Below are 26,039 nucleotides of genomic sequence, written 5' to 3'. Positions count from 1 at the left end.
TCACTGCCATGATATTTATTGGATCCCATTTATCAAACCACCAAGAAAGTTCTTCTGAATTTCTGTAATTCCAAAGTACTACAAATCACCAGGCAACAACACACGTGGGAGTCACATGGGTCCTTTCATCCGATTTGGAAGCACAAAGTGTTACAAGGGCAGAAAGGGGGCTGGGGGGGGGGGGGGGAGTACTGGGCTCCTCCAGCAAACCTGGCAAAGTGTCAGTGGAGCAGTTGAGTTTTCAGAAGAAGCAGTTCCCAGTTAGGTCATGAATGCCAGAGGGTACATAGACACACCCTCCCCTTCTGCTTTGTATATGCTATTATCAAGGTAAGTGCAAGGTACACAAAAGATTTTCCATTCAGACACAATCACAGACAACTTGATTGGACACCGTCAGAAACGAACAAATGCATCAGTAGATTTAAATCAGAACGACACGAGCTTGGTCCTTTGGAGGAGGTGGTGGGCTCAGATACCGCCCTCCCATCCACAATGCCCAAAGAGGCCAACTCTATGCTGGCCACATTTCCTTTAATCCCAGGAGTACAAGTCACATTAGCAGCAATGTTCAGTTCACGAACATTGGTCTTTTACAGAGCGCACTATTCTGACCTTGAGTCTACAGTACTAGAGATGTGTCCACCAGCAGTGACAGAGCCTAGCAGACGGCATTGCATATTAGCTTGCATTACCAATTAGTGAAGGCGAATTATAGGAACCCCACAGAGAATAGCATATTTCTTGTTCAGGCCCCTGTGGAAGAAAGCAGAGAAATGGCCCTTTTGCACTTTGGAGCAGAGGCGTGAGAAAGGCCAGGTGCAGGTTTAACAGGGCAGTTCTCAATTCTGCGGCCTGCTCCGGGGCCAGGAGCACAGGCACTGGACATGGCTTGGGCCCAGCCGTTGGCACTTGGGGTCAGAAGCCAACCACAGCCGGGTGGAGAACAGGCAAATCACAGCAGGAGTCACAGTGCTTAGAGCTGAGACACCAACAGCTGAGCGAGGGAAGATCAAAGCTATCGCCAGTGCTTGGGAACTCTTTCAAGGGGCCAAGTCATGCAGGTCCAGCTGCCCACAGGGAGCGAACCAGCATTGTAGGCTGGGGACACTCCAGCTTTTATCGATCATTCTCCTACTGATCTGCAGCAGAGAACAATTTGCCCATTCTCCTACCACGCTTCACCCGCCATGTGCATACCCTGCTTTCAGCCAACCAGGCCGACTCACCGGGCTCCACAACAGCTGCATATCAGGCCCAGAAATATGCTTGGGCTGGGACTTCGCTATTCATCTCCAGCAGCCTCCAAGCTGAACACCAAAGTGGCAGCAGTGGCTCCTGTTGCAACGCAGCTCTCAGACCACAGATGCTTTCCTGGGTCCAACTGCTAACCTGATTCACAGACAACCCCGGAGATCCCTCAGGTGCTCACACAGCAGAGACTTTCAACCAGAGCTTCCCCACTGAGAAGAGAGTCTCCAAGCCTTTCTAGAGCCCACTCTGGGTGTACCAAGGGGCTAGAGACTTGCTCTCACTAAGTCATTCGCAGAAGTCTATTGGCAGCTGCTCTTGAAGAAGGAATGTGTAAGGCCACAGGCAGAACATGTCAGCTACCTTGGAACTAGCAGGTGTCCCCCAGAATCCAGTGCAAATATTCTCCCAAAATACCCAGTGGCATCTAGTCCCCCTCAGGCAGCAGGGCCCATGACAAAGTGGAGTGGCTGCGGCCAGCAGCCCATTTCTGTGGTGCTTCAGAAAGTCTCCATCCCACGAAGTGCATCCGAGGACATTGAGAACAGAACACAGGGAAAGCTGCCAGGTTCCCTGCTGGGCAGGAGTGCTGCAGGTGGCATGGCCCAGGAGTCAGAAGTACAGGGCAGGCTCACTGCTGAAGTCGGAGAGGCCACTCTGATCGGCCGGGGTAAGCTACAGGAGAGAAGAGAGGAGCTGGGGAGTGGAAGCCTTGCGAGTCCTATGGCCAGGGGTGCCGATGTTTTGGGATGGCAGTGACTGATGGCCATGCCCCATTTCTGTGCTGAACATGCTTTATCAGTTCCCAGAGGAAGGCAGACAAGCTGGCAGCTGCATTAGTCTCCCCTATGCATACAGGCAGCAGGAGGCCACTGGCTGCAGCGGAAGCATCTGCTAGCCTGTCTGACCCTTGGCTCTGCTGTGGGCTCCCCGCTCCACAATGCGGCGTGGCAGGATCTCCCCCTCTCCTCTGCACCCCAGCACTAGGCCAGGAGCCGGACCACAGTAAGTGGGCTCAGGAAAGTACTGCTCTGAACCATGTCTGCTGATTGCAAGGTGGCCCCCCCCTCCTGGAAAGCAGAACCCTTCCTCCACCCCCACCCTCCAAAAAAAAAAAAAGAAAAGAAAAGAAAGGCTGTTCATCCTGCCTCTGCCTGCCCAGTGCCCCCCGCACACGGACTGGGCAAGCCGGGAGGGCACGGGACTCTGCACGCCCCCCACCTCGCTCTGAACGCTCACCGTGACCTGGTTCCCTGGGGCATTGGCCTCTTTCAGGGGGGGCCCGGCAGCACTGGCAGGCTGCTCCTCGTATTCCTGCTCCTGCCACCTGCTGAACTCCACGGCGTGCTTTGGAGTGTAGCTGGAGAAACCTGCACGGAGGAGACACAGACGCTTCAGAGCTACTGACCAGAGCAGGACTCCAGCAGCCAGCCCAGCCGCTCCCCTCCCAAAAGGGGGATTTCCTCTGGGCCGCGTCATCCAACCCGCAGGGTCCAGCCCAGCCTCATGCACACGGGAAGAGGATTCACTGCCAGGCTCCCGTCAGGGGGTCATACAGGGGCTAGTGGAGGCCTGGGCTCCTAGGGTGGGGTCGAGCAGCTTCTGCCCCGGCTCTAGTGGCTGCAGCTGCCCCCTCTGCAGATGTCCCTGCGGTTACACTCAGAGGGGGAGCCAGCAAGGCAAGCATGACACTGCACAATCCACCGAGAGGGCCATCTCAAGTGGGAGGAGCTTGGGATTCCCCTCCCCCTGTTTGGGGCTTGTCCACATTAAATTCCTTTTAACGCCCACTTCTGCTCCGCTGCTCACAGGGAATTCAGGAGCCCTGCAGCCATTTGCCTATTCCTGTTCCCCAAATCCGCCTTGATCTGGGAGTGGGGTCAGTTCTGCTGGGCTGGCTGCAGAGAGCCTACGCCAAGCGTGTGCTGCCTAAACCCTGGCAAGTCCCCGAGAGCCAGCACTCCCAGCTCAGCCCATCCGTAGGGCAGGTCTGGAGCGGGAACAGGTTGGCGACAGATTGCCCGGCTCACCTGAGCTGGGCACGTTGGCATGCATGGTGCAGGTCGGGCGTGGAATGAACAGGGAAGAGGGCTTGTCCTCCTCATCGTCCTCCGCTTCTGAAGAAGACTCTTCCTCTTCCTCCTCCACCAGCGAGCTCTCAGAAGGGTACTCGAACGTGGTCTGCAGACTTGTCTCATTGAAAGAGATCTTCATCTGGAGAAGAAGGAGAGTCATTGGGAACCAGGCCACCGAGCCACCATTACCCACCCCAGCTCAGCCAGGTTGCTGCCAGCTGCCAGCAAAGTACAAGGACAGATGCTATGACTTTGCTCCTGCCTTAAGATGCACCTGCCCTACAAAGTGACCCCTGATTTGCTCACAGATCCAGCTTCACAGCACTATTTAAAGGGCAGACAGCAAACGGGAGCAGGACGTGCAGCCCAGAGCCCCCTCCCTGAGCCTCATGCTCTTAGCATGGGCTCCTTGCCTGTGATGGTACCGCCAGGGAGGAAGCCCTCAGAGCAAGCCAGGCCCCAGAGCACCGAACAGGTTCTGGGTCAAACCCGATCTTCAAATCCCAGCCAGAAGCAGCATCACCTTCAGAGCTTCCTGCAAGGAGCATCCTTTCCCCCAACAGATCGTCAAGCATAGCTCTGGCGGCGGGGGCTCACATGCATGCAGTGCATTACAGCAACCCAGTCATCTGGGACTCCCCCTCCATGGGCACAGGGGAGCAGCCCCCCTGCTCCAAAAATCAGGAAGTGACTCCCTACCCACAGGGGGCTCGGCTCCCATAGCACTGGGCCACCCCCAGCGCACCCCCAGAGTGCAGCTACAGAAGGGCCTGAACTCCAGAGTGAGACACCAACAGCTCCCTCCACCCCTTCTCACGGCGACTGCCAGCACGATGAAAATGCACATCCAGGGCAATTCGCCACAGAAAAGCCTGAGACTTCAGAGCACAGGCCCCTCGTCTCTGCCCAGGCACTCGACTGCCCCATCATGTGCAGGACCCACAGCGAGGCTGGGAAAGGACCCATCCACGAATATAACTACAGAGCCCCAGGGAGGCATCTGAGGCACTATAGGCCTATCCAACAGCAAGATGAGGCCACTGAGTAATGGGGGAATGGCCAAATCCTTCGCAATGAGAGCCCAAAAATGCCCTTGCCTGGAGCCAGCAGGAATCTCCAAGGGAAGATTAGCAACTTCCTGCACAGGCCAAACTGCTGGCTAGAACCTAGAGAGACCCGCTGCAGGGCGGGCTCCCCAACATGCCCACAGGCATCTCTGGTCAGTTTCCCCAATGCCGTTCTGGATAGCAGAGGAAGCAAAGAGTCTGATCCAATTATCTCGGCTCCTGCTCCAAGCAGCAGTGACCGGAACTGTTCACAGGGAGGGGATCTCAAAAGACAGAGGCCAGGAAGCAGCAGAGATCCCTGCCCTAATCATAGCAGCCATGGGGGCAAGGAGGGGACCTTACTGCTAGCCTGTAAGAGCAGGCGATAGGCTGGCACCCCACTTTCCTCCCACGACACCAGCCTTGCCCTTCCTGTTTTTAGCCTGAGCCAGCATGACACCCCAGAGGCACCTGCATCTTTCCAGCAAGGTCTGAGAATGGAGAAAGCACCTTCCAGCTGTGGTGGCATGAGGGCCCACTCCATGGAGGGCAGGCTGCCCTACCCTTTATGTGCTAGCGTGCCCAGCAGAGTCTCTTCCCCTTTGGCAGCTATGTATTATATGCCTCTCTGGAAGCTCAGCAGGCACCAGCTGGCAGCCAGCTGATGGCAAGATTCCATCACTGCTCAGCACATTCCAGGCAAGCAGGGCACCACTTAGTGTCCAGACTCCAACTTGCCAGGAGACTGGTCACAAGGAGGGGCTCCCTAGCTGTACTTAGATTTCTACGTCCAAGTGTTTTAATCACCTCTGTAGCTATTGGGGGGCAGTGCCTCCCCCTCAGTTGCCTCCCCTCAGCCCAGGAGCAGCTCTGACATGGGCCGGGAGTGCCCCCAGCACCTGCTGCCCCTTCCCTGCTACAGCTGCTCAGCAGCGCCCCCACCAGCTGAGGGAGCCGCAGGGAGACCTGGGCAGGAGCTTGACTAGCTCTGCCTGAGCCTAGGGCAGGTTCTGGCACTGGATGGCTCCCTGCCCCCACGCAGCCCCCGGGAGAGGTGAAACCAACCAGCAGTTCCAGTTCCTGATTCTCTGCCCCAGCCCCAGGCAGAGCAGCCTGGGGGGTTACCCTAACCCGCACCAGCTGGCATCAGTACCCTGGGGACCCCAATCCTGCTAGGGAAAGTTGGAGCACAGCCTGCCACTTCCCCTTCCACTTCTGATGCGCCCCTCCCAACATGCCACCTGGACCCAGGGCTGTGGGAGTGCTGAGGTCAGAACCAAACGCGCCAGTTCTTCGTCCATGGGGGAGCCCCCCCACCCCGCACCACAGGAATCACGGGTGTTCCTGCTCTGACTGTGACCCCTTGGCCCTGGGGCTGACGGGAAAGGTGCTGAAGGAGAGGGGATGGCATTGCTGCACACAGAATCTGGCATCATGTGGCTACTTAGGCTTGGTCCCTATGCTCACCATCAACTTGCACCCAGCCTCCCTAGGCACAAACAGCAATTGCTAACAGGTGTGCAAAAGGAGGCCCTGAGCAGGGACCAGATGGCCTCAGACTGGGGCATGGAGAAGGAGGAGGCTAGAATAAAAGATGCCCTATTGACATTCAGCCAGTTATGACAAGCGGAAGTTTGGGAAGGGATGGGAACCCTCCTGCTTCTGGACTTGGCCAGCAGCAGGAGACTGACTAGATGGCCCAAGTAGATCCAGGATGGCACAGCGGGGTACCACAGTTCCCACACTGAGAGCTGTACTCCAGAACAATCCTGCGTTGGCCTGGAGACAGGCATTTTCCATCCCACATTTGGGTTCAGCGATCTTAAGAAGCTCCGGAGCCCTACCCCACAATCCGGCTGCTCTGCACAGGCTACTTACAGAGCCAGTGAGTTAGCCAGTGTTGCTCCTGAATATGCCAGATCCCAAGGGGAGGAGAGGTGCCAGTCTCCAGCGGTTAACCTGGAGCTGACAAGGACAGAGGGACTCAGACTGTTGGATGGGGTAGACCCTGGAGGAAGGCAACTGAACAAATCCAATCATAATTCCATGTCAAAAGAACAGCTGGAGACAGACTAGCTAAGCCACTTGTGCAAGACTGCAAGGTGCCCTAAGTGGCATAAAGAACTCTGAGAAGAGAGAAAACAGTGGCCAAAATGCCCACAGCTGCAGTACTCCTGGGACCGGGGGCTGTTCCTGGTGCACTTTCAGGAAGGGCATAAGGGCGTCATTTTGGGGGCACACCAGACATTAGGTGAGGAGCAGTAAGCAGTGCAGGGGGGCAGAGAAGCTTCATGTGGAGGGCAGAACCCAGGGAGTAAGCAGAGAGCAGTAGAACATGAAGATTTCCTGAGAAATCTTGAGGCTGGGCAGGAGCACCAGGCAGGACTGCCTGAGCTGGATACTAGGCTGACTGGTTCCCCTTCGCCTCAGGTGGCGGGACTCTTTGGAGCTGAGCCCTAGCGACAGACAGGGATCGCTCTGCAAGATGAACGGTGCTGGCCAGCCTTACTACGCTTGCCCTGCCACAGCTTCATTTGCGAGAACTGCTGAGATACAGGCCTATGGTGGGGCAGTCCTCAGAGATGGACTGGAGGGACACTGCTGTATTGGTGACTGAGTGGACACTCAAATCCTCCCGGAAGCAGATGATATTAGAGAGAACTATGGAGCTGGTGGCAATAGGGGCCCTTTACAATTAGGACCAAGGAACAGTAGGGCTGATTCCGCTTGGAGAAAGCCTTATTAGGGTTCAGAAGGGTTACTGACCTAGGGGAAACAGCGGCCAGGAAGTGGAAGATGGGGTTGAGGGAATGCTAGGCACTCACTAGTACCGCATTGCTGTCAGACTCATTGTACATATGTGCAAGCAGCGTGTCAGCCAGTGTCCGATATTCACCCTTAAGGACTAAGAGCAGAATGACTTCCCCAGGCATCTGCATTCACACCATAGGCTCCTGGGAGCCATTACCAGACTTGGGACTTTCCCATGTCGCAACTTGTCTCTGCTTCTGGCCAGCTGAGCAGCATTTTGACAGCCAGGTGCAGCCCAGCTGCTTTGACCTTCCTCCAACACAGGATGTTGAATTCCTGCCCCCATGCTTGTTATGAAAGGTCAGTGAGCAGGACAAACTCCATGGGAAGTGTGGGCACAAAACAGGTAGTCCCCCAGAAAGTCACGGGGGATAGGGGAGGTTAAGACTCAAGCTCACCTCTGTAGGCCACTCCACGTGCCACTAACCGGTTCTCACAGGCAGAGGCTGCGCGCCAAGCAGGTGGAATGAGCAAGCAGGAGTCTCTGGGACCCTGAAGAGAAGCAAAGAGTCGGGATGGGGTGGGAGTTCCCTACTGGCAATTGCAGCCAAGAAGGCTTCCAGCTGCTGCTCAAGGAAACAGGACTAAACAGATGAGAGCAAGAGACAACCCTGACCCCCCGTTACTGGTTTCTCCAAGAGGAGCCCTCTGCGCAGCTCTCCATCGTGGGTAGCACTCAGCCAGTGCGGCCCCATACTGCGAGTACTAGCCAGGCTGGGGTGGTCGGTGCCTGCACGCTGCACAAGACTTGGTGTACAGAGCAGAGATTACACTAGCGTACAGCGCCGCGGGCCACTGGAATTTTACTGGGCCTTCTAAAGCAGACGCCGTAAGTCTATTTGCTAAATTGGGAGCTGCAGACAGGTATTTCCAAGAACAGTTTGCTCTCTCCCCCCAGCAGTGTTTAGCAATAAAGTTATCCTTCTGCAGTTTTCTCATGATGGTTACATTATGGCTAGAAAGAAAAAAGGGAGTGTCTGTGTAGGCTTATCTTGGAGCCTTACACCCCAAGGAAAGGTGGAACACATGGGACTGGGGGGAGAACATCTCACATTCTTCATAAGGTGTTCAAACAGCAGCAATGCAGGAAACGGGTTCTAGATTGTGGAATCCCAATGCAAAGCCTCTAGCTAGCCTCTGCCTGGGATACGCAGGCTTCAGAAGGAAAGTCCAAAGGTACCAGCAGCCAGTTTGCTTCAGACAATTTTATTCCCAGGGGCAAATGTACTCAGGGCCTGGCCACAGGAGCTTACCAGTCTGTACATTTCAGCGGTGAACCCCCCGGTGCTGAAGCGCCGTTAGCAGAAGGGAGCAGAATGATGTCCCACACCAGGTGTAGCTGACTCAAGTTCTACTCTTATATCTTAACTGCAGGTGCTAATGTCTGCATGTTTCATTCCACCAGTTGCTTTACCCAGACCTATGCCACAAACTCCACATCCTAGACAGAAACATGTCTGAGCATTAATGCTTCATCCAGGGATGAAAGCCATCCCCCACTGAGCAGTGAGAATGAGGCTCTCAGGGAGGCACACAGTGCTGGTAAGCCAGGTGATGTTTGTATCCATGGTAAGTAACCTGTTTACTTGCCAAGGTTTCCAAAGTACTGAGAACAGAGCACAGTCTGATCCCAGAGGGGAGCAGGTTGTGCCTGCAGGCAGCATAACAGCCACACATGGATCCAACAACAATTTTTAATCTACAAAGAAATCCAGCCCCATAGTTTCGGGCAGTGCTGAATGGGTGAATGCACCAGAGTCCCAACCACACTTCAGTGTTCATTCTAGGCAGGGCGCGTCACAGCAGCCTTGCCCAAACCCCAGCTTTATGGTCTGCTCAGGCATTCGCCAGTCCCCCGCGTGGGCTGCACAAAACGTAACATTCTGCAAACTGAATACATATCACAGCTCCATAAAGGAGTCTGAATCCAAGTCTAACCAGGGACAGCTAGTGGCTGCTCTGAAGCAGACTAACACTTCAGGAGATAAAGATTCCCACCTCTGAAGAAGCTTTAGGGTTGTGTGGAAATATAGTCAGCTAGTTTAAACCTGCTAGTCCAGGGATGGGGTGGAGGATGGGACATGTGTCTCCACAGGCAGGGAACGATGATCCCCCACCTGTGCCAACAGTGCTGAGCAGTGGTGTCGCCGTGTCAGCCCCAGAATATTAGACTAGAGCTCCGCAGAAGCTGGTCTCTCACACCCACAGAAGTTGGTCCAATAAAAGATACTACCTCACCCACCTTGCCCAGTGCCAAGCAGGTCTGAGGTGAGAGCTGTCAATTATCTCAGAACCGTGGCAGCAGGGGAGTGTATTCTGTTACCTGCGCTTTTTGCAGGGGAAGCAGTTTGGGGTCATCTGTCATGGAAAGTGCAGATACCACCATGATCCCAGTCCAGCCTTCTGCACCTATCCCCCTACTCGGCCCTCTCCTGCAAATTGACAGGGGCTCCAGACTGTTCAGCTGTGCAGTACAAACACAGCTGAAGGGGCAGGTACTGATCCAAATTCTCAGTTCCAGACTCTCCCACTTCACTGTCATCTCCTGCCAGCTGGAAGGCAATGCGTGACAGAGCAAGGGCAGGTGCCATACCCTAGATTGCAGCATCTCAGAACAGGCAGCTCTATACGTATGGGCATGTAACTACATGGGAGCCTTCACTGACACCAGCTAGCCATACCACCTACTTACTCAACAGCTAAGGACAATGCAGTCCCATTGTGAATTGCACAGGAACCTGTGACAAAATGAGAATTTTCTGAAGTATCTGTAGGAATCCTAGGTGTGCCTCAGTTTCCCTCTGCACTTTGCATTGTTGGAAAAAAGTTTAAGTTTCCTGCTCAAACAGCGCAGCTCGCAGGCGGTCTGGGGTGTCACCTGGCTGTCTAGAGGGGATGAATAGGGTCACAAAACAACTGGCTGAAACTGACCCCGAATCAACAGAGCATCCAGCAAGACAAAAACCACCGAGTGAACCAGCCACACCTGACACCAGAAAACCCTGAGAAGACCGGCAAGGAAGAGAGCAAGGGATGGAATCCATCACAGCTTGGCCAGCTCACCATGGCACTGGTTTGACCAGGGTGGACTATGGCTTAACCTCTGCCTCTCTGTGCCACGGAAGGACTGTCACATTATGTAGCCAGGTGACTAACAAATGGTTACCTTGGTTTTGAAAAGGCTGCCTGTGTCATGGTAAATGCTCTCTGAGAGCACTGCACCTGGAAGGAGCACACTACAAGCCTCCAGCAGGAGCCCAGTTGGGCTGGATTCGCTGCAGAGAGCCACAGAGAGAGGGATCGCTGGTGCCGAAGGCCCGGTCTTGGAAACCCTAGGCCTACCCCTGTGGAAGTGCCTGGGTTCTGGGAACCCAGCATACTAAACGGGTCACTCTCAAGAGACTGGTTACGGGGCTCGGCATAGACCAGACCCTGGGACTCCATGACATACGCCAAGAAGGTTTTCATGCAGACTAGAGACACTGAGGCTGGTCCCCTCAGGGTTACTTGACAGAAGGCGTCAGGGAGGTTATGTTACTGTGACAGGTGATGACCCAAGTATGGTGATTATAGAGCAGCTAAGTGCTGGTAGAACCTCATCTATGGAAGCTTGGAACAGCCTTGGAGAAGCTGGGAGTTTACATCCCTAGCAGCAGCCCTGTGGTAGCAGGGCATTTGCAGTGGTCCCAGGAGAGCCATCCAGATTATGGCCCTCCACCTTCTCGGAAAGAGGAGTTTTGCCCAACTAGAAGGGGGAATCTAAGAATGGCTGTCACAAGATTAAAACCCTTCCAATTTAAAACAAAGACTATGGACAACCAAGGGCAGATGGTTCAATCTCATTTTAGATTTAAAAAGCAGGCTCCGTGTCTTAGGTGGTGGAAGCCCACAGTAATGTGGGGATAGAAGAGCCTGGAACCGGTTCTGCCATCACAGGGTACAGATTGCACCACTAGGACTGCATCTCCAGCAGCCGCTTTAGGTCCCTGTAAGGGCTCTTCCTGGATTATTTTGCCAGTACCACTGAGCAACAAGCATTTTCCTGTCATACTCTTTGCTGAGGCAGGAAAGGTGTGAGTGTGAAGTTAGTTTCTCCTTGCTAGACTACTATGATGTCATCCCAGAAGAGTCTGTCAAGAGCAAGTTCTGTTCAGTAACTAACACTCTTTTGCCCCATCAGTTGAAGTCAGTGTTTTTACCTGCACAAAGTAATCCCAAGATTTACACTGGCTAGCACGCCAGGGAGCGCTGGGCTGCTGACAGAGGAGAGTCTCTGTAGGATCAGACACCAATTCCCATGCCATGCTGCTCAACAAGAGAATCTCCCCTTACAAAGCCAAGCCACAAAGCTGCTTGGTGTAATCCATACACTGAAGCACATGGCAGATGGGAGTAAGGAACCCAGACTCGAAATATTAAACTTCACGTAAGAGAAGACACAGGGAAGAGCGCTTCAAATTCCTGGTGAGAAGAGACAGTGCAAGGAGAGAGGCATCGAGGGCATCAGGAAGCAGAGGTCTGTCAGAACTCAGCACTCTCTCAATATCAGCCCAAGCTGTGTTCCAACAGCCTCACAGCTCCACTGGGCAAATGGAGTTTGTTACTTGTGCGCTGCAGTGTGGCTATTCACCAAGCCTCAGGAGAATGACTACGCTCCCGGGCAGATCTGCAGAAAGGAAACTGGACTAGTGTCTTCGGCAGCTGAGTCAGTAACTTACCCGTTTAATGCAAATAATGTCTGTGCAACTTGTAAACATCTCCTTTCTCCACTTCCAAACAACAGATCTCATCCAAATACAGAGAAAGCAGGATAGAGTGAACTGCTATCCTGGCCCAGAGCCTGTCCACACATGGAGTTATTCTGGAAGAACTATGGCACTGTAACTTCACACCCTACGTTAATCCAAATGAACTTTCAACTTTTGCGGACAAGCCCCAAGACGCTTGATGCCATAGACAGGCCTGAAATGGAGATCTCTGTACAGCTAAAGAAGGATCCTGGCTTGTGGACCAGTCTGAGGTACTCCCTGTGTGCCGGGCTCATCGATATGAGGAACAACACAACCATGAGGCGGAACACCCCAAAGGGCTCCTTTACAGAGAAGGAGACTTTAAGAGGGTCACCATTCTGACCTTTAATCTACAGATGAACCGGAGCCTTCTGAGACCTAGAATGGAATAGAGGCCTCCTGTGTTCTAGGAAATACTGGGAATAGAATCCCCTTCCTATACTGGAGAGGAGCTTCTCCTAGTGTCCAGAACTAAAGGAGACAGGTGCCTGTCTCAGCATTTTGAAAGAGGGTTCCCTCAAAAAAAAAGGGGGGGGCGCTTAGAGCGCGTCATGAATGGAATAACCTCACTGGAGAGTTTCCAGAAGTGATATGTTGGATGTTTGTTCTACAAAGAAACAAAAAGATGCTTCCCTAATGGGGAAGCCAGCGAGTCTCCCAAGTTGCATTGGAAGCTCCCAGGTGTGTCCTCAGACCTGCTGCTTCAACTACAAGCCATACAGTTTTCTTGGTGTTTGCTTAGGAAATCTAACTGTCTCAGAACAGAACCTTTGAGAGGTCTCGCTCAGATGGCTGCAGGCTAATACTGCTCGGCTTTCGGACAAGAGGATGGTGCTCTCCTGTAGCATGCCCAATACAAGTCAAAAGGACAGAGAGCAGACCAGGAATCTCATTGAATCAATCTGTCTTCATCTTTACCCAGGATCTCCCCAAAGACACACAGTATGGCTGCTAAAGGTTTCACTTCTCCAGGAACAGCTAGCCACACACCCACGGCCCAGGGATTATACTGCAGTTTAGCGGCATGTCTTCATCCCACTGCACAGGAGCAGGAACTTGGTTTTTATAAGAGTCGTTTTTCAACAGGTCAGTGTTCACCCTGCCGCATTTGCAGAGGCTGACCAGCAGCAACACACTGGAGCCAGCTGCAGACTAAGACAGCCCTGCAGCAGTTACATTCAGGTTTTCTTTGCTGACATAAGAGCTATGGGTTTTGTTGAACCTCTGCCTTTGTTTCCTACATGCGCAGATGGCAAGGAAGAGGTTCCTACTTGCTGGCACTCATGCCAATGCAGGGTTCTGAGCGCACTGGGGAGGGCTGTTAGCAGGGACTAGAGAGAAAGACAGTCAAATGGAGCACTTGAGGAAGGGGGCATGCCAACCTCTTCCAATAGAGAGAGGGTCTGATCCAGCCCAGGGATTAAGGAGACAGATCAGAGATATTTTTAAACGTAATCCAGCAGCACCAGGGCCTTTCAGTCCCCACTCGAAGCCAGCTCTTGCCTCAGGGTCTTGCTGAGCCATGGTGAGCATCACAAGTTGCCTAAGCAAAAGAGAAGCCTCCTCTTTGTGTAACAGCTCCTTGCAGGGCAGGCAGTAGGCAGAGAGAAGGGGGTTGTGGGCAGATGCGGGGTAACAGCCCTTCTTCTAGAATGCAGACAGTCATCTTAATTGCTCTTTATTGGAGGAGCCCTTTTCCCAAGGCTACTCCCGGGGCTACAGTAACCCTCCCTCTGGCAGAGGGGAGCTACCGTAGCAACATACCCCCTTTCCTTTCCTCTCGGTCCTCCAAGCCAAGGAGGGCCGAATGCACCGCTCCCACTGCGCTCCTAGGCCCAAGAGCCAGGGGCTGGCTGGGGTTTGCAGCAGGGTGCCTGTTTCATGAACTCCCCCTTCTCTCACATCACAACCTAGGAACAGCAGCATTAGAGCAGAGCGGGCAGAGCGGCTGCTCCTGCAAAACGGCATCTGGCTCACAACTGACTAAGAGGGCCGAGGTGCGGGAGGTAATAATTTTTATGGGTGAGAGAGAGACAAGCTTTCGAGCTACACAGAGCGCTTCTTTGGGTCTGGGAAAGGCACTCCGAGGGTACGTCTACACTGCAATTACACACCCACAGCTGGTGTGACTGGCTAAGATGACTGAGATCAGCAAATCGGGAGTCTGCCCACCCGGAACTGGATCTCTCCTGAAACCGGACTTTGACCACAGAGCCCATTCATCACTCCGCTTTACAACCCACTTCACCCTCTGGTGTGTATTACAGCCTTGACCCTGCAGGCAGTAGGTGTGTTCTTCCCAGCAGTAATAGGAACCTTAGTCAGCTGTACTGGTGCCTGCAAGGCAGCAGAGCAATGGTAGGAATCCATTCCTGGGCAGCCGCACTATGCTAAGGTCACATTTCATATCACCCTGTGAGGCTCCATCATGCAGAGGGGGTCGTGTACACTAGGGCTGGAGGGAACAATTTGCCAACACAGCTACCAACTGTTCAGCTCCATTGGCATTACAAGCTGCAGGAAGGACTCCAGGAGGCCACCAGTATTTTAAGGACCATGTCATGTAACTCTGCTAAGAGCAGGTCTGCACAACGCTGCTTCGAGGTTTGTGGCTGCCAGCACCTGGCCTGCATGACAGCTCCAGCATGTCCCACTGATTCAGTTCTGCTGGGGATACCTGGTAGGGCAGCGGTTCTCAAACTTCATTGCACCACAACCCCCTTCTGATAACAAAAATTACTACACAGCCCCAGGAGAGGGGACCGGAGCCAAAACTTGCCCAAGCCCCATTGCCCTGGGTGGGAGGGCCCAAGCCTAAGCCCTGCTGCCCATGCAGCGGAGCTTGGGCTTTGGCCCCAGCAAGTCTAACGCCAGCCCTGGTGACCCCATTAAAAACCCACTTTGGTGGCCCAACCCACAGTTGGAGAACCACTGTGGTAGAGCAACTGAAGGACAGATTGACTGTCGAAGCACCATTGTGCAGACCTGCTCTGAACAGGGTTACATAGCATGGTCCTCAAAATACTTGTTCCTCATTCCACGAAGGGGAACATTTTAATCCTAAATGGACATTTGCATTCCACATTTTAAGCAGTGCAGTGACATTAGAAAATACAGCAGGTTGGAATGTGGCATGCATGTCTGCAGGGAGACGGACTATCTCCAAGAAGAGCCTTTCACAAGCAGCAGTAGGAAAGCAGAGGGTTTAGATGGTTTCAAATCTGAAGGATCTCACTTCTGTATCTGTACATGGCTGCAGCTCAACCAATGCCGCAAGCTCCACACTATGAAAAACAGAACACGTCACACTAATGCTGGGACCACTGCTGGCTCTCCAGCCATTCCGAGTCCTGCTCATCACTCACCAATCCTCAGATGGCCTGGTGCCTAGTTAGAGACAGGCTCTCCAGCAGTACCCCCAAGGACTGGATGCTCACTGGGGACCAGACACCTCCTAAGACTCAGGGTGCAGCTCCAGAGCTGGAGACACAAACCTCCGAATACATAGTTCTACACCACGACCTACAGGCAGCCTCACAGCCAGAGGAAAAAGGAAGTCTTCAAAACAAGACTAACATCTCCCTCCCACAGAGGCCTCCCCCTTTCTTAAGCAGCTTGCAATCCTTGCTGTCAGCTAGCACAGACATGACAGTCAACGATCAGGTGCTTGAGAGAAACCTAGATTCGTATCTTGGCTTTGGCGGATGACCAGCCTCAGAGAGAGATTGGGTCACATGAGCTCACTGGGGATAGGTATTACCCCACCATCTCCTAGGCATTTGATATCCAATATCCCTCCCTTCCCTGCAAAGCCCAGAGGATCCACATCCTGCAGCGAAGCCCAGCTCTCCTTCCTGAAGTTGCTGTTCTTTGAACGGCCTGCTATTCTGTTTAGGTCCTTGTACCACTTCTAGGCTCGTGGCGTATGAGACACCCTATGCTGAAAGGACAAGCCATCTGTTAAGGACAGGAGAACACCCCCAGCCTGCCAGAATAATCAAATTAGTTAATTCCTCTCTCAGCACACATAGCCTGCTCCTCACCACAGCATCTCACAGGTGAGCCGGTTGTATGAGCAGATAGCCCGACTTGTGGGTTCAGATGGAATATACTTGCCACACTGCACTTTGCTAGACGGCTCTGCTTGAGCCTTTCTGGCTTTAGGATGCAAAGTGTGGTTGAAACATCCAACTCTAAAATCATTTGCTATACTTTGGAACTACCTGGGTAAGGCCTAAAGGACCCTTGTACAGGAACAGGAAACAACTCACATGTGCCAGACCCTGCACCTATGTGGCACCCAAAACACCACATGTTATTGTAAGGTCATCTCAGCCTTTATTTCAGGGGAACAAGCTCTATGGAATCAGAAGAAAAACAGAACCGCAGATAAACAAGCCCCCAGGTGAATTTCTCTTCCCCCCTCTCCCACCTCAGGTCTGGGGCAGGAAGAGAAAGGGTGGCCCTGGTCCAGTCATCTAATTCTCAGCTGAGCACTGCACTATGCCATCTTTGGGTATGGATGACAGCATGGCAACAAGGAAGGATACTCCGTCTCCCATCAGCCAGCAAGTAGAATGAGATCAGCTAATCACAAAATGCCTGTAAAATACGTCAGAGCAGGAAACAAGCTGTCGAGATTCTATGCATTCTGCAGAGATATGGCTGTATCTGCACATTCCACAGCGGGCACAGTAATGCAGGCCCTATCCTTACTGTTTCAATATTACTCATTAAACTAAGTATAACACTAAACAAACAGCTCCATCAGATTTTACGGCGAACACACAGAAGGGCACGTTTACCATGAAAATATATTACTTCAAAGTCAGAGAGAGGTTCCTCTCCTGTAGAAGGACTTTTCCCACACAAACCATTCACTAGAAAAGCAGAATTTCACTGTGATCAAGTTTATTGTAAGTTGTTAAAAGGGAAGTCACTTTACCTGCATTCCTGGAAACCATGTCCAGGCCTGGTGCTCATTCCTTATAGTTAAGGCTGCGAGTCTCTCACTGAAGTCACGGATTCTGTGACTTTCCATGACTTTTGCAGCAGCTGGTGCTGGCTTAGGGGCTGCCTGGCTCGGGTAGCCCCTGGGCCAGCAGCAGCAGTTTGGGTGTGAGTGAGAGGGGGCTCAGGGCTAGGAGTTGGGAGGTATGGGGGGCACTTACCTCAGGGTGGGGGGCTCCCTGGCTCCCACTGGCATGGCCCTGCAGCTCCTAGGCAGAGAGGCATGGGGGTGCCTGCAGGCCCTGCCCCTGCAGCTCCCTTGACTGTGGTTCCCAGCCAACGGGAGCTGTGCAGCCAGCTGACCCCTCCGCCGCCTAGGAGCTGCAGGGACACAGAGCCCCTGCCAGCCCCACCAACCCTCCCCCCCGCCAGCACCAGTGGCGGGCCCAGGCCACTGCCCGCCTCCCTCCCCCCAGAACCCACAGGGTCCCGGGGCACCTCCCGCACCAGTCACGGCGCCCCCAGACCGTCCCCTGCAGAGCACCCATGGCCCCCCGCCCAAGTTTTAGTTAGGGGTACATAGTAAAAAAAAAGTCATGGACAGGTCATGGGCCGTGAATTTTTGTTTACTGTCCGTGACCTGTCCATGATTTTTACTAAAAATACCCGTGACTAAAATGTAGCCTTATAGTGTGTTGACAAACGGGGAAGTGTGCTAAGAGCTACAATAATGATTCAAGATCCACAAGACAACGAGAGGCTTAGAGAATCATAGAATATCAGGGTTGGAAGGGACCTCAGGAGGTCATCTAGTCCAACCCCCTGCTCAAAGCAGGACCAATCCCCAATTAAATCATCCCAGCCAGGGCTTTGTCAAGCCTGACCTTAAAAACTTCTAAGGAAGGAGATTCTACCACCTCCCTAGGTAACGCATTCCAGTGTTTCACCACCCTCCTAGTGAAAAAGGTTTTCCTAATATCCAACCTAAACCTCCCCCACTGCAACTTGAGACCATTACTCCTTGTCCTGTCCTCTTCTACCACTGAGAACAGTCTAGATCCATCCTCTCTGGAACCACCTCTCAGGTAGTTGAAAGCAGCTATCAAATCCCCCCTCATTCTTCTCTTCTGCAGACTAAACAATCCCAGTTCCCTCAGCCTCTCCTCATAAGTCATGTGTTCCAGACCCCTAATCATTTTTGTTGCCCTTCGCTGGACTCTCTCCAATTTATCCACATCCTTCTTGTAGTGTGGGGCCCAAAACTGGACAGTACTCCAGATGAGGCCTCACCAATGTCGAATAGAGGGGGACGATCACGTCCCTCGATCTGCTGGCTATGCCCCTACTTATACATCCCAAAATGCCATTGGCCTTCTTGGCAACAAGGGCACACTGCTGACTCATATCCAGCTTCTCGTCCACTGTCACCCCTAGGTCCTTTTCCGCAGAACTGCTGCCTAGCCATTCGGTCCCTAGTCTGTAGCTGTGCATTGGGTTCTTCCGTCCTAAGTGCAGGACCCTGCACTTATCCTTATTGAACCTCATCAGATTTCTTTTGGCCCAATCCTCCAATTTGTCTAGGTCCTTCTGTATCCTATCCCTGCCCTCCAGCGTATCTACTACTCCTCCCAGTTTAGTATCATCAGCAAATTTGCTGAGTGCGCAATCCACACCATCCTCCAGATCATTTATGAAGTTATTGAACAAAACCGGCCCCAGGACCGACCCCTGGGGCACTCCACTTGACACCGGCTGCCAACTAGACATGGAGCCATTGATCACTACCCATTGAGCCCGACAATCTAGCCAACTTTCTACCCACCTTTAGTGCATTCATCCAGCCCGTACTACTTTAACTTGCTGACAAGAATACTGTGGGAGACCGTGTCAAAAGCTTTGCTAAAGTCAAGAAACAATACATCCACTGCTTTCCCTTAATCCACAGAACCAGTAATCTCATCATAGAGAGCTCAAGATCTAAGAAAAGATCAAGAGGCAATTTGATCAGTCTAAGTTCCTACAAAGGGAGAAGATATGACATTGGACATGCAAACATGCATGCGCATGGTGCCAAGGAATGCTTACCAGAGGCACCAGTGAACACAGTGCAGATCTATGAAGTGTTCAAAGCACAACAGGGACCAGAAGGAGAAGGCGCACACTAGGCATGGAACCAAACTACTGCCAAGAAAGGGACTCTCTTGAAAAAACCTGTCCTCTAAACCAGTGTTTCCCAAACGAGGGATGCCGCTTGTTCAGGGGAAGGCCCTGGTGGGCCGGGCCGGTTTGTTTACCTGCCACGTCCGCAGGTTTGGCCGATCGCAGCTCCCACTGGCCGCCGTTCGCTGCTCCAGGCCAATGGGGGCTGCGGGAAGCGGCGCAGGCCGAGTGACATCTCCTGCTGCTGATTGCTCAGTTCCTCTCCCTGCTCAGGCCTCTCTCCTCGTACACAATGCCACCCTTCTTGCACCAGCCCCCAAGTTAACTCCGGTGGACTCCTATGTAGCTGTGTGGCCTCCAGAAGCAGCAGCTAAGCTGGTTCTTTCTATTTCCTACTGCTTTTACAGACCTCCAGTCCATGAAAAGCCAGGACACCTGAAGCAGCAGCAAGAACCAAGAAAATACAGCTCTCCATAGCCCATGGTGAGGAAGCCACTGGTACACAAGGTGCTGAGATGCACTCTCCCCCTGTAATATACTGCCAAAGCCGAGATCAGAGGTGCTACGCTCCCTAAATATAAATGAGAAGAAGCTGCTGGTAGGGGCTCAAATTTTGGAACTTGCAGCACCCACAGCCTGGATTTGTTAACCTCCTGGGCACAGCACAAAGCACATTTTCTCCCCTTCCCTGGTAAGGAGGGTGTGAGCTCAGGTGGATCTACCTACGTCCAGTCCTTTGTCAATGTTTTTGAGTGGCACCTAGGAATGGAGCTTAGGCATCTAAAGAAATAAATTGTTCTTCCACAAACTGCAAGTGAAAGTTGACAAAACTGTCTTGTGAGCAACCTCCTCACTGGTAAGTTAGCAGCAGAGACTGAGGTCTGCACTTGTTCAGATACACTGCTAGTTTGTAGTCATCAAAAGCAAAGAGACAAAACTCACTGATAGTTAGACTGTCAAAAGCAGAAACCTCCAAGGTATAGACACCACATACATTCATAGGAACACAGGAATGACCAGTCCAGATCAGTGCTCTGTCCAGCCCTGTACCCCGTCTGAAAGTGGCTAGCAGCACACGCTTCAGAGGAAGGTGTAAAAGACCCCCCAGGGGTGGAGGGGGTATAGCTTGATATAGCTTGTCCACAGGGAAAATTTCCAGTATTGGTTAGCTTACGTCAGATATTGTTTAGCTTATGTCACGAAGCAGGAGAGTTTATAGCATTAAAGTTATCTCTGGAGGTTCTCATTATCCATATAAGTACCCAGTCCTTTCCAAATCCTTGTACACTCTTTGTTTCAATACCCTATTGTGGTAGTGAGTTCCACAAGCTAGCTATGTATTATGAAATTTATTTCCTGGTATACATTTATTCCCTTTCAATTTCACCAAATATATTTGTTCTTGTATTAGGAAAGGGTAAACTGGAGTGCCTGATTGACCTTCTCTCTTATGCTTTGTTTTATGTCTCTTTCATGACCCTTCTCCTTTTCAGTCCCAGTCTTGTCATAAGTCTCTCTCTAGGCCTCATCAATTTTATCACCATCTCTGATGCACCCACCCCATCCTCTAATTCAGGGGTTCTCAAACTGGGGGTCATGACCCCTCAGGGCAGGGGTAGTCAATTATTTTTTGTCAAGGTCCAAATTTCTTGGTCAAGGTATAGGCAAGGTGCAGACTCCAGAGAAAATAATTATAACAAGTAAATAAAAAGATTTTGCGGTCTGCCTCTACTAAAACATTTGCAACAGGGTGATCTGAACCAAGTGTAAGCTTACTTTGCTGAAGACATTCCACATAAGGGCATATTATTGACTTCTGAGAATATTACAGTGCCTTCAGGTACCATTTTCTATCATGTTCTGTACATCAACTAGTTTGCTTTTTTGACTGCCACTGTACATTAAGCAGAGATCTTCATTGAGCTCTCTCTCAGGTGCTTTATTTAGACTCTAGCTCTGTGTCTGAGTAGTTCAGGTTATTCCCTCCAGCACGTGTTACTTTGCATTCATCAACAGTGAGTTTCATGTCATCCTGCTGTCCATTCATCTAACTTTGTTAGGTCCTACGTCTTCTATAAACTGATAAGTTTGTGCCACTGTATGCTGTCCAGGACAATGAACATTAAACAGTGAAAAATACCAAAGCTGCTGTACTCTCTAGCTAATTTTCCACATTCAATTCATCCAATTCAGAAGTTTCCTCTAAAGATTACACCTGCTTGGGCCACCCTGTGGACTATTTCCCTCAAAATCTGCGTTAGGGTTAGAGGTTTAGCAAGCGAGATGTATTCCTACTGTAATTCCCACTTTGGTTTGGTAAAGACAAAAGCTATTTGGTAGCATGTTTCAAACCTAGAAGTCAGTGACATTATAAGCGCTTCACTACTAGGCAATACAACAATGTATTTTAGCATTAGATACTGTAACAATTCAAGCCTGCTCCTCTGTCTAGATCAGTGGTTCCCAAACTGGGGTTTGTGTACTCCTGGGGGTTCACAAAATGTTACAGGGGGTTCTCAGGGAAAAATTCCCTAATGGCGGACAGAGCTATGGGACCCCGGGGCAGCACTGGGCCAGCAGCCCCTGGATTTCCAGGACCGAAGCAGATCAAAGCAAGCCTATCTATCACACTGAGGAGATTTAAACTTCAAGACTCCTTATAAGAAATAAAAAGGGAGGTGGATATTTTTTGCTGTTTTTAAAATTAAATAGGCAGCTAGTATTGATTTTAAAATTATGAAGAACAAGTTTAAGCTTTGTTGTAACATGTGTTGTTTGCCTGGACTGCTCAAGACCTGAATGCTTGTGTAGGAGGAACTCTGAGTTGGCTTCTTAAATCCCTTCATGCTGTTTCACACTGATACTCCTTGATGAAACCTAGGAGCCTTGTCTTATAACAGGCTTATTCAAAGTGATACAAGCTACGAAAGTGAGATCTTGGAAGAGTGTTGCCATTTACATAATGTAATACAAATATTGTAATGAAATAATAATAGTGTGTAATAAGCATGTCATAAAAACAAATTTTATATTTCCAAGGTCCCTGCTTTCATAATTTATACTCAGGTAAAGGAGAAAATCCCTGGAAATATTCCTTTTTAGGAGGGGGTTCGCAAGATTTCACATTTTAGTGAAAGAGGTTCATAGGTGGTTAAAGTTTGGGAACCAAAGCTCTAGACCGGGGTGGGCAAACTACAGCCTGCGGGCCAGATCCTGCCCCTCAGGGCTTTGGATCCGGCCTGCGGGATCACCCCCCGTGGTGCCGCAGACCCCGCGCCACTCTCAGAAGCAGCCAGCACCACGTACCTGGGGTCCAGGGGCGGGCAGAGGGCTCCATGCATTGCCCTTGCCTCCAGGCACCGCTCCGCACTGCTCCCATTGACCAGGAACCGGGAACCGCGGCCAACGGGAGCTTGGGGGAAATACCTGAAGGCGTGGCAAGGCCAGCACACAGAGCCCTGTGTCCTCCCCTCCCCCAGGGGCCGCACAGAGACGGGGTTCCGGCCGCTTCCCGGAGTGGCACAGGGCTGGGGCCAGGGCAGGCAGGGAGGGAGCCTGCCCTGGCATGCACCACTGCCACCCCGGAGCCGCTTTAGGTAAGTGGCGCCAGGCCGGAGCCCGAACCTCTTCTGTACCCCACGCCCCCCAACTCTGCGCCCCAAGCCCCCTGCCTGCATCCCAGCACCCTCCTGTGCCCCAACCCCCTCCCCTGAGCCCCAACCCCCTCCCCTGAGCCAATCACTTGCCAAGCCCGTTCCTACACACCGCACCCCCTCCCATACCCCACACTCCCTCCTGCACCTCAACTCCCTGCCCCAGCCCTCTATACATTTTCCCCACCCAGATGTGGCCCTTGGCCCAAAAAGTTTGCCCATTCCTGGTCTAGACCATTATATCAATATAACTATCCCTGTGACATGATTCTGAATCCCAGCCCCACAAGGGCAAAGTCAGCTCCCAACTGGTAAAAAGATCTGGCAGTCACTATGTCTTTCAAAGCCACTTGACAGCAGTCCAGGCTGGCATATGTATTTCTTGGAGTTATTCAGAGCTGTATGTAGATTCCATCCTAAACAGAAGGCACGGGGGTCTAATCTCAAAAGGAATTAAGACGGTGCTGACATCCCACATGCTCTGCCCAGTGGTGTGGCCATACTAATCCCTGAGCCACTAACAAGACCTCATTAACTCAGACAAGAAGCCAAGTTTATGTCGCCTCATTAGAGCCGCAACTGGTAGCGAGCTCAGGGAGGGAAGCGCGGTGCTATAGCGCACATTCAACACAGCCTGCAGCGCTGGAAAAAAGTTAGGTTCAACCCACCTCGCTATCTGACTCCTCACTTTCTACTCGTTCCTGTGAATGTTCTTAATTCGTTCGGTTTAAAAGGCATCTGAAATGCAGCCTGACTGGGAAAAGTGACTGTGGCACACCCCAAGGGCTGTCTCCCGCTCTGAGGATGTACGTAATGAAACAGAACCCTTCTCAGTCTCCCAAGGGCTGTGCTGGCTTCACAGGAGCAGAAGCCGTTACCACTTCTATTGCCTTCCTACCACACACACAGCAGCTGGGACCAGGAGCCGCATGGAGTCACTTTTCCGAGCAAAGCCACCCTCCAAGCACTCCCATCAGGTTACCTTTTTGCGGCGACAGCCCATCTTGCTCATGCAGGACCTCTCCAGGGACAGGTAGCCGCCGATCACCTCGATCTCATTCACAGTGGGGTAGCGCTTTTTAAGCAGTGGCCCAAGATCCAGTTGGGGCGCACCAGGGCTCCCCAAGGTTTTGCCCTTGCTTCTGCTTTCCTCATTGTCTTCCTCTTCCGATTGCTGGGCTTTGCTGGCTCCACTGTCCACCTCCACCCCAGAGCTGGGTGGCTTCCTTTTGGGCACTACGGTGAACGTATTGCCGCCTCTCTGCTGGAAGGCGGAGGAGGCAGGGTGGGGTATGTACAGGGGTATAGCAGAAGTCTCCATTCTCAAGTCTGAGGTAGCTTCTTGGGGCTGCTCTGAGTCCTTCAGTCCTGCAGCTGGGTCCATCTCCTGGGGCAGGCCCCCAGTGTCCAGCTCCACAATATCATCATCAATGTAAGTCACAGGCACCAAGAGCTTTTGAGGGGCCTGTGGGGGGGTTATGGGCTCCCCCTGCTGCTCACGCTGAGGCTTCGAGGGGGGCATGGCCCCTGCAGACTCCGTCAGACGCTGCCCCCGGCCGTGGTGGGGCACAAAGAGGAAGGAGTTCCGTGAGTTCAGGCGCAGATTGGCCAGTGCCTGAGCTTGGAGATCATGGGCAGGGATGGTGGCCAGGTCTGGCTTGGGGGCTGGGCAGATCTCAAAGGAGCCCCCGTCCCGGAGGGCAGACGCAGAGAGCGGCTGGAGAGGGCTGGGGGTGGCACTGGATTGGGATGGCTGGATCTCTTCGCTCCTCTCCGGCTTTGGCCTTATGTTGTCTCTGGCAAGGGAAACGCTTGGCGATGGCTCCAGAGGCGCCTTAACACAGGGGCTCCTGCCCCCTGGGCCGGCACTGTGCTCCACAGGGCCGTTGGTGAGTGGGGCACAGCTGCCTGGACGGAGACCCCGGGGAGTGACAGTGAAGGAGTTAGAGCCGATCTTGTGCAGGAAGCCATAGGCCTGGGAGATGCCCAGGGAGCCCGGGACCGGCTGGGGGGCAACAGGGCTGACTGGGGAGCCCGGGGCCTGCCGGTTTGGAGGGCTGGCTGGGAGGACTGGGGCTGGCCAGGGGGCAGCAGGGCTGACCGGGACCGGCTGGGGGGCAACAGGGCTGACTGGGGGGCCCGGGGCCTGCCGGTTTGGAGGGCTGGCTGGGAGGACTGGGGCTGGCCGGGGGGCAGCAGGGCTGACTGGGACCGGCCTGGGGGCAACAGGGCTGACCGGGGACCCCGGGAGCGGGAGTGGCCGGGGGACGGTGGCGCTGACCGGGGAGCCCGGGACCCGCCGGTTTGGAGGGATGGCCACGGGGACCGGGACCCGCTGTGGGGCTGCGGTGCTGACCGCGGAGCCCGGGACCGGGGCCGGCCGGGCTGGGGGGCTGACGGGGGAGTTTGGCACCGCAACTAGCGGGCCGGGCTCTGCGTCCCTGCTCCGGCGCCGCCGGCCCCGCGGCCACTGGTCAAACTTCTGCAGCAGGCGGCTGACCCGGCCGGGCTCGGTCGGCTCGTAGACGAAGACCTGGGCGGCGCGGATCTCGGTGAGCGCCGAGCCCTTGCGGGCCAGCAGGTCCCGGAGCGGGTCGCGGCCCCGCGGCGAGGCGGCAGGCAGCGGGTCCCGGGCGCCCTCCCCGGCCGCGAAGCAGGCGGCGTCGGCGTCGGGCTGGGACTCGATGATGAGGATGTTGTCGGCGCGGATGGTGCGGATGCCGGGCACGGCGCTGTACAACTCCAGCAGCTCCTGCAGCGGCCGCCCCGCGCCCCGCCGCCCGCCCCCGGGCAGCCCCTGCCGCAGCCGCCGCCGCTCGCTCTCCAGCCGCATGAAGGGGTTCTCGCGCAGCGGGCCCAGGCTGTCGGCCAGCACCAGCCGCTCCTCCGGGGGCGCCGGGCCCGCCCGGCCCCCGCCGCCCGGCTCCGGCTCCCCGCCCGCGGGCGGGCCCGCCAGCTTGGCCCGCTTCCGCTCCAGGATCTCCCGCTTCCACACGGGCAGCGCCGGCCCGCCCGGCGCGGAGAGCGGCGGCTCCATCGTGCCAGCGGCGCGGGGCGCTGGGCAGCACTGCCAGGCCCCGCGCGACCCGCCGGCCGCCTCCCCACCTGCGGCCCCGCCCTCTGCCCGCCCATTGGGCGGTGGCGGCGGCCCCGCCCCCTCGCGCCCGAGCGACCCCGCCCATTGGGCCGCACTTCCGGCACGGCGAGGCCGGCCATTGGGCTGCCAGTTGCGGGGGAGAGGCGTGTCTTGGAGGGCGGGGCGGAGTCGCCCCCCGTCCCCGGTCCGGCGGCCGCGCTCCCTGT

The 26,039-nt window shown here is 53.7% G+C and overlaps 1 protein-coding gene across 2 annotated transcripts; it reads right to left on the bottom strand.

The window, feature by feature from the left end:
* Positions 1–25,819, bottom strand: TPRN (taperin). 2 transcript variants are annotated; one of them, XM_084650367.1, is made up of 4 exons: positions 23,719–25,819; positions 3,282–3,465; positions 2,491–2,621; positions 1–1,926 (listed from the first exon to the last, which is right to left on the bottom strand). In XM_084650367.1, exons 1-4 carry the CDS (start codon positions 25,771–25,773, stop codon positions 1,864–1,866), a joined length of 2,433 nt encoding a protein of 810 aa, XP_084506493.1. In that variant the 5' UTR covers positions 25,774–25,819; the 3' UTR covers positions 1–1,863. The 2 variants fall into 2 exon arrangements, with proteins under 2 accessions (XP_084506493.1, XP_084506494.1); XM_084650368.1 differs by lacking the exons at positions 1–1,926; positions 2,491–2,621; positions 3,282–3,465 and adding an exon at positions 7,550–7,675.
* Between the last annotated feature and the right edge of the window lie 220 nt (positions 25,820–26,039).

Source organism: Lepidochelys olivacea, assembly GCF_965140295.1.
Source record: "Lepidochelys olivacea isolate rLepOli2 genome assembly, chromosome: 16".
NCBI classification, from domain to species: domain Eukaryota; kingdom Metazoa; phylum Chordata; order Testudines; family Cheloniidae; genus Lepidochelys; species Lepidochelys olivacea.
The sequence above is the reverse complement of the archived record's forward strand: the minus strand, read 5'-3'. Positions and strand labels throughout refer to the sequence as shown.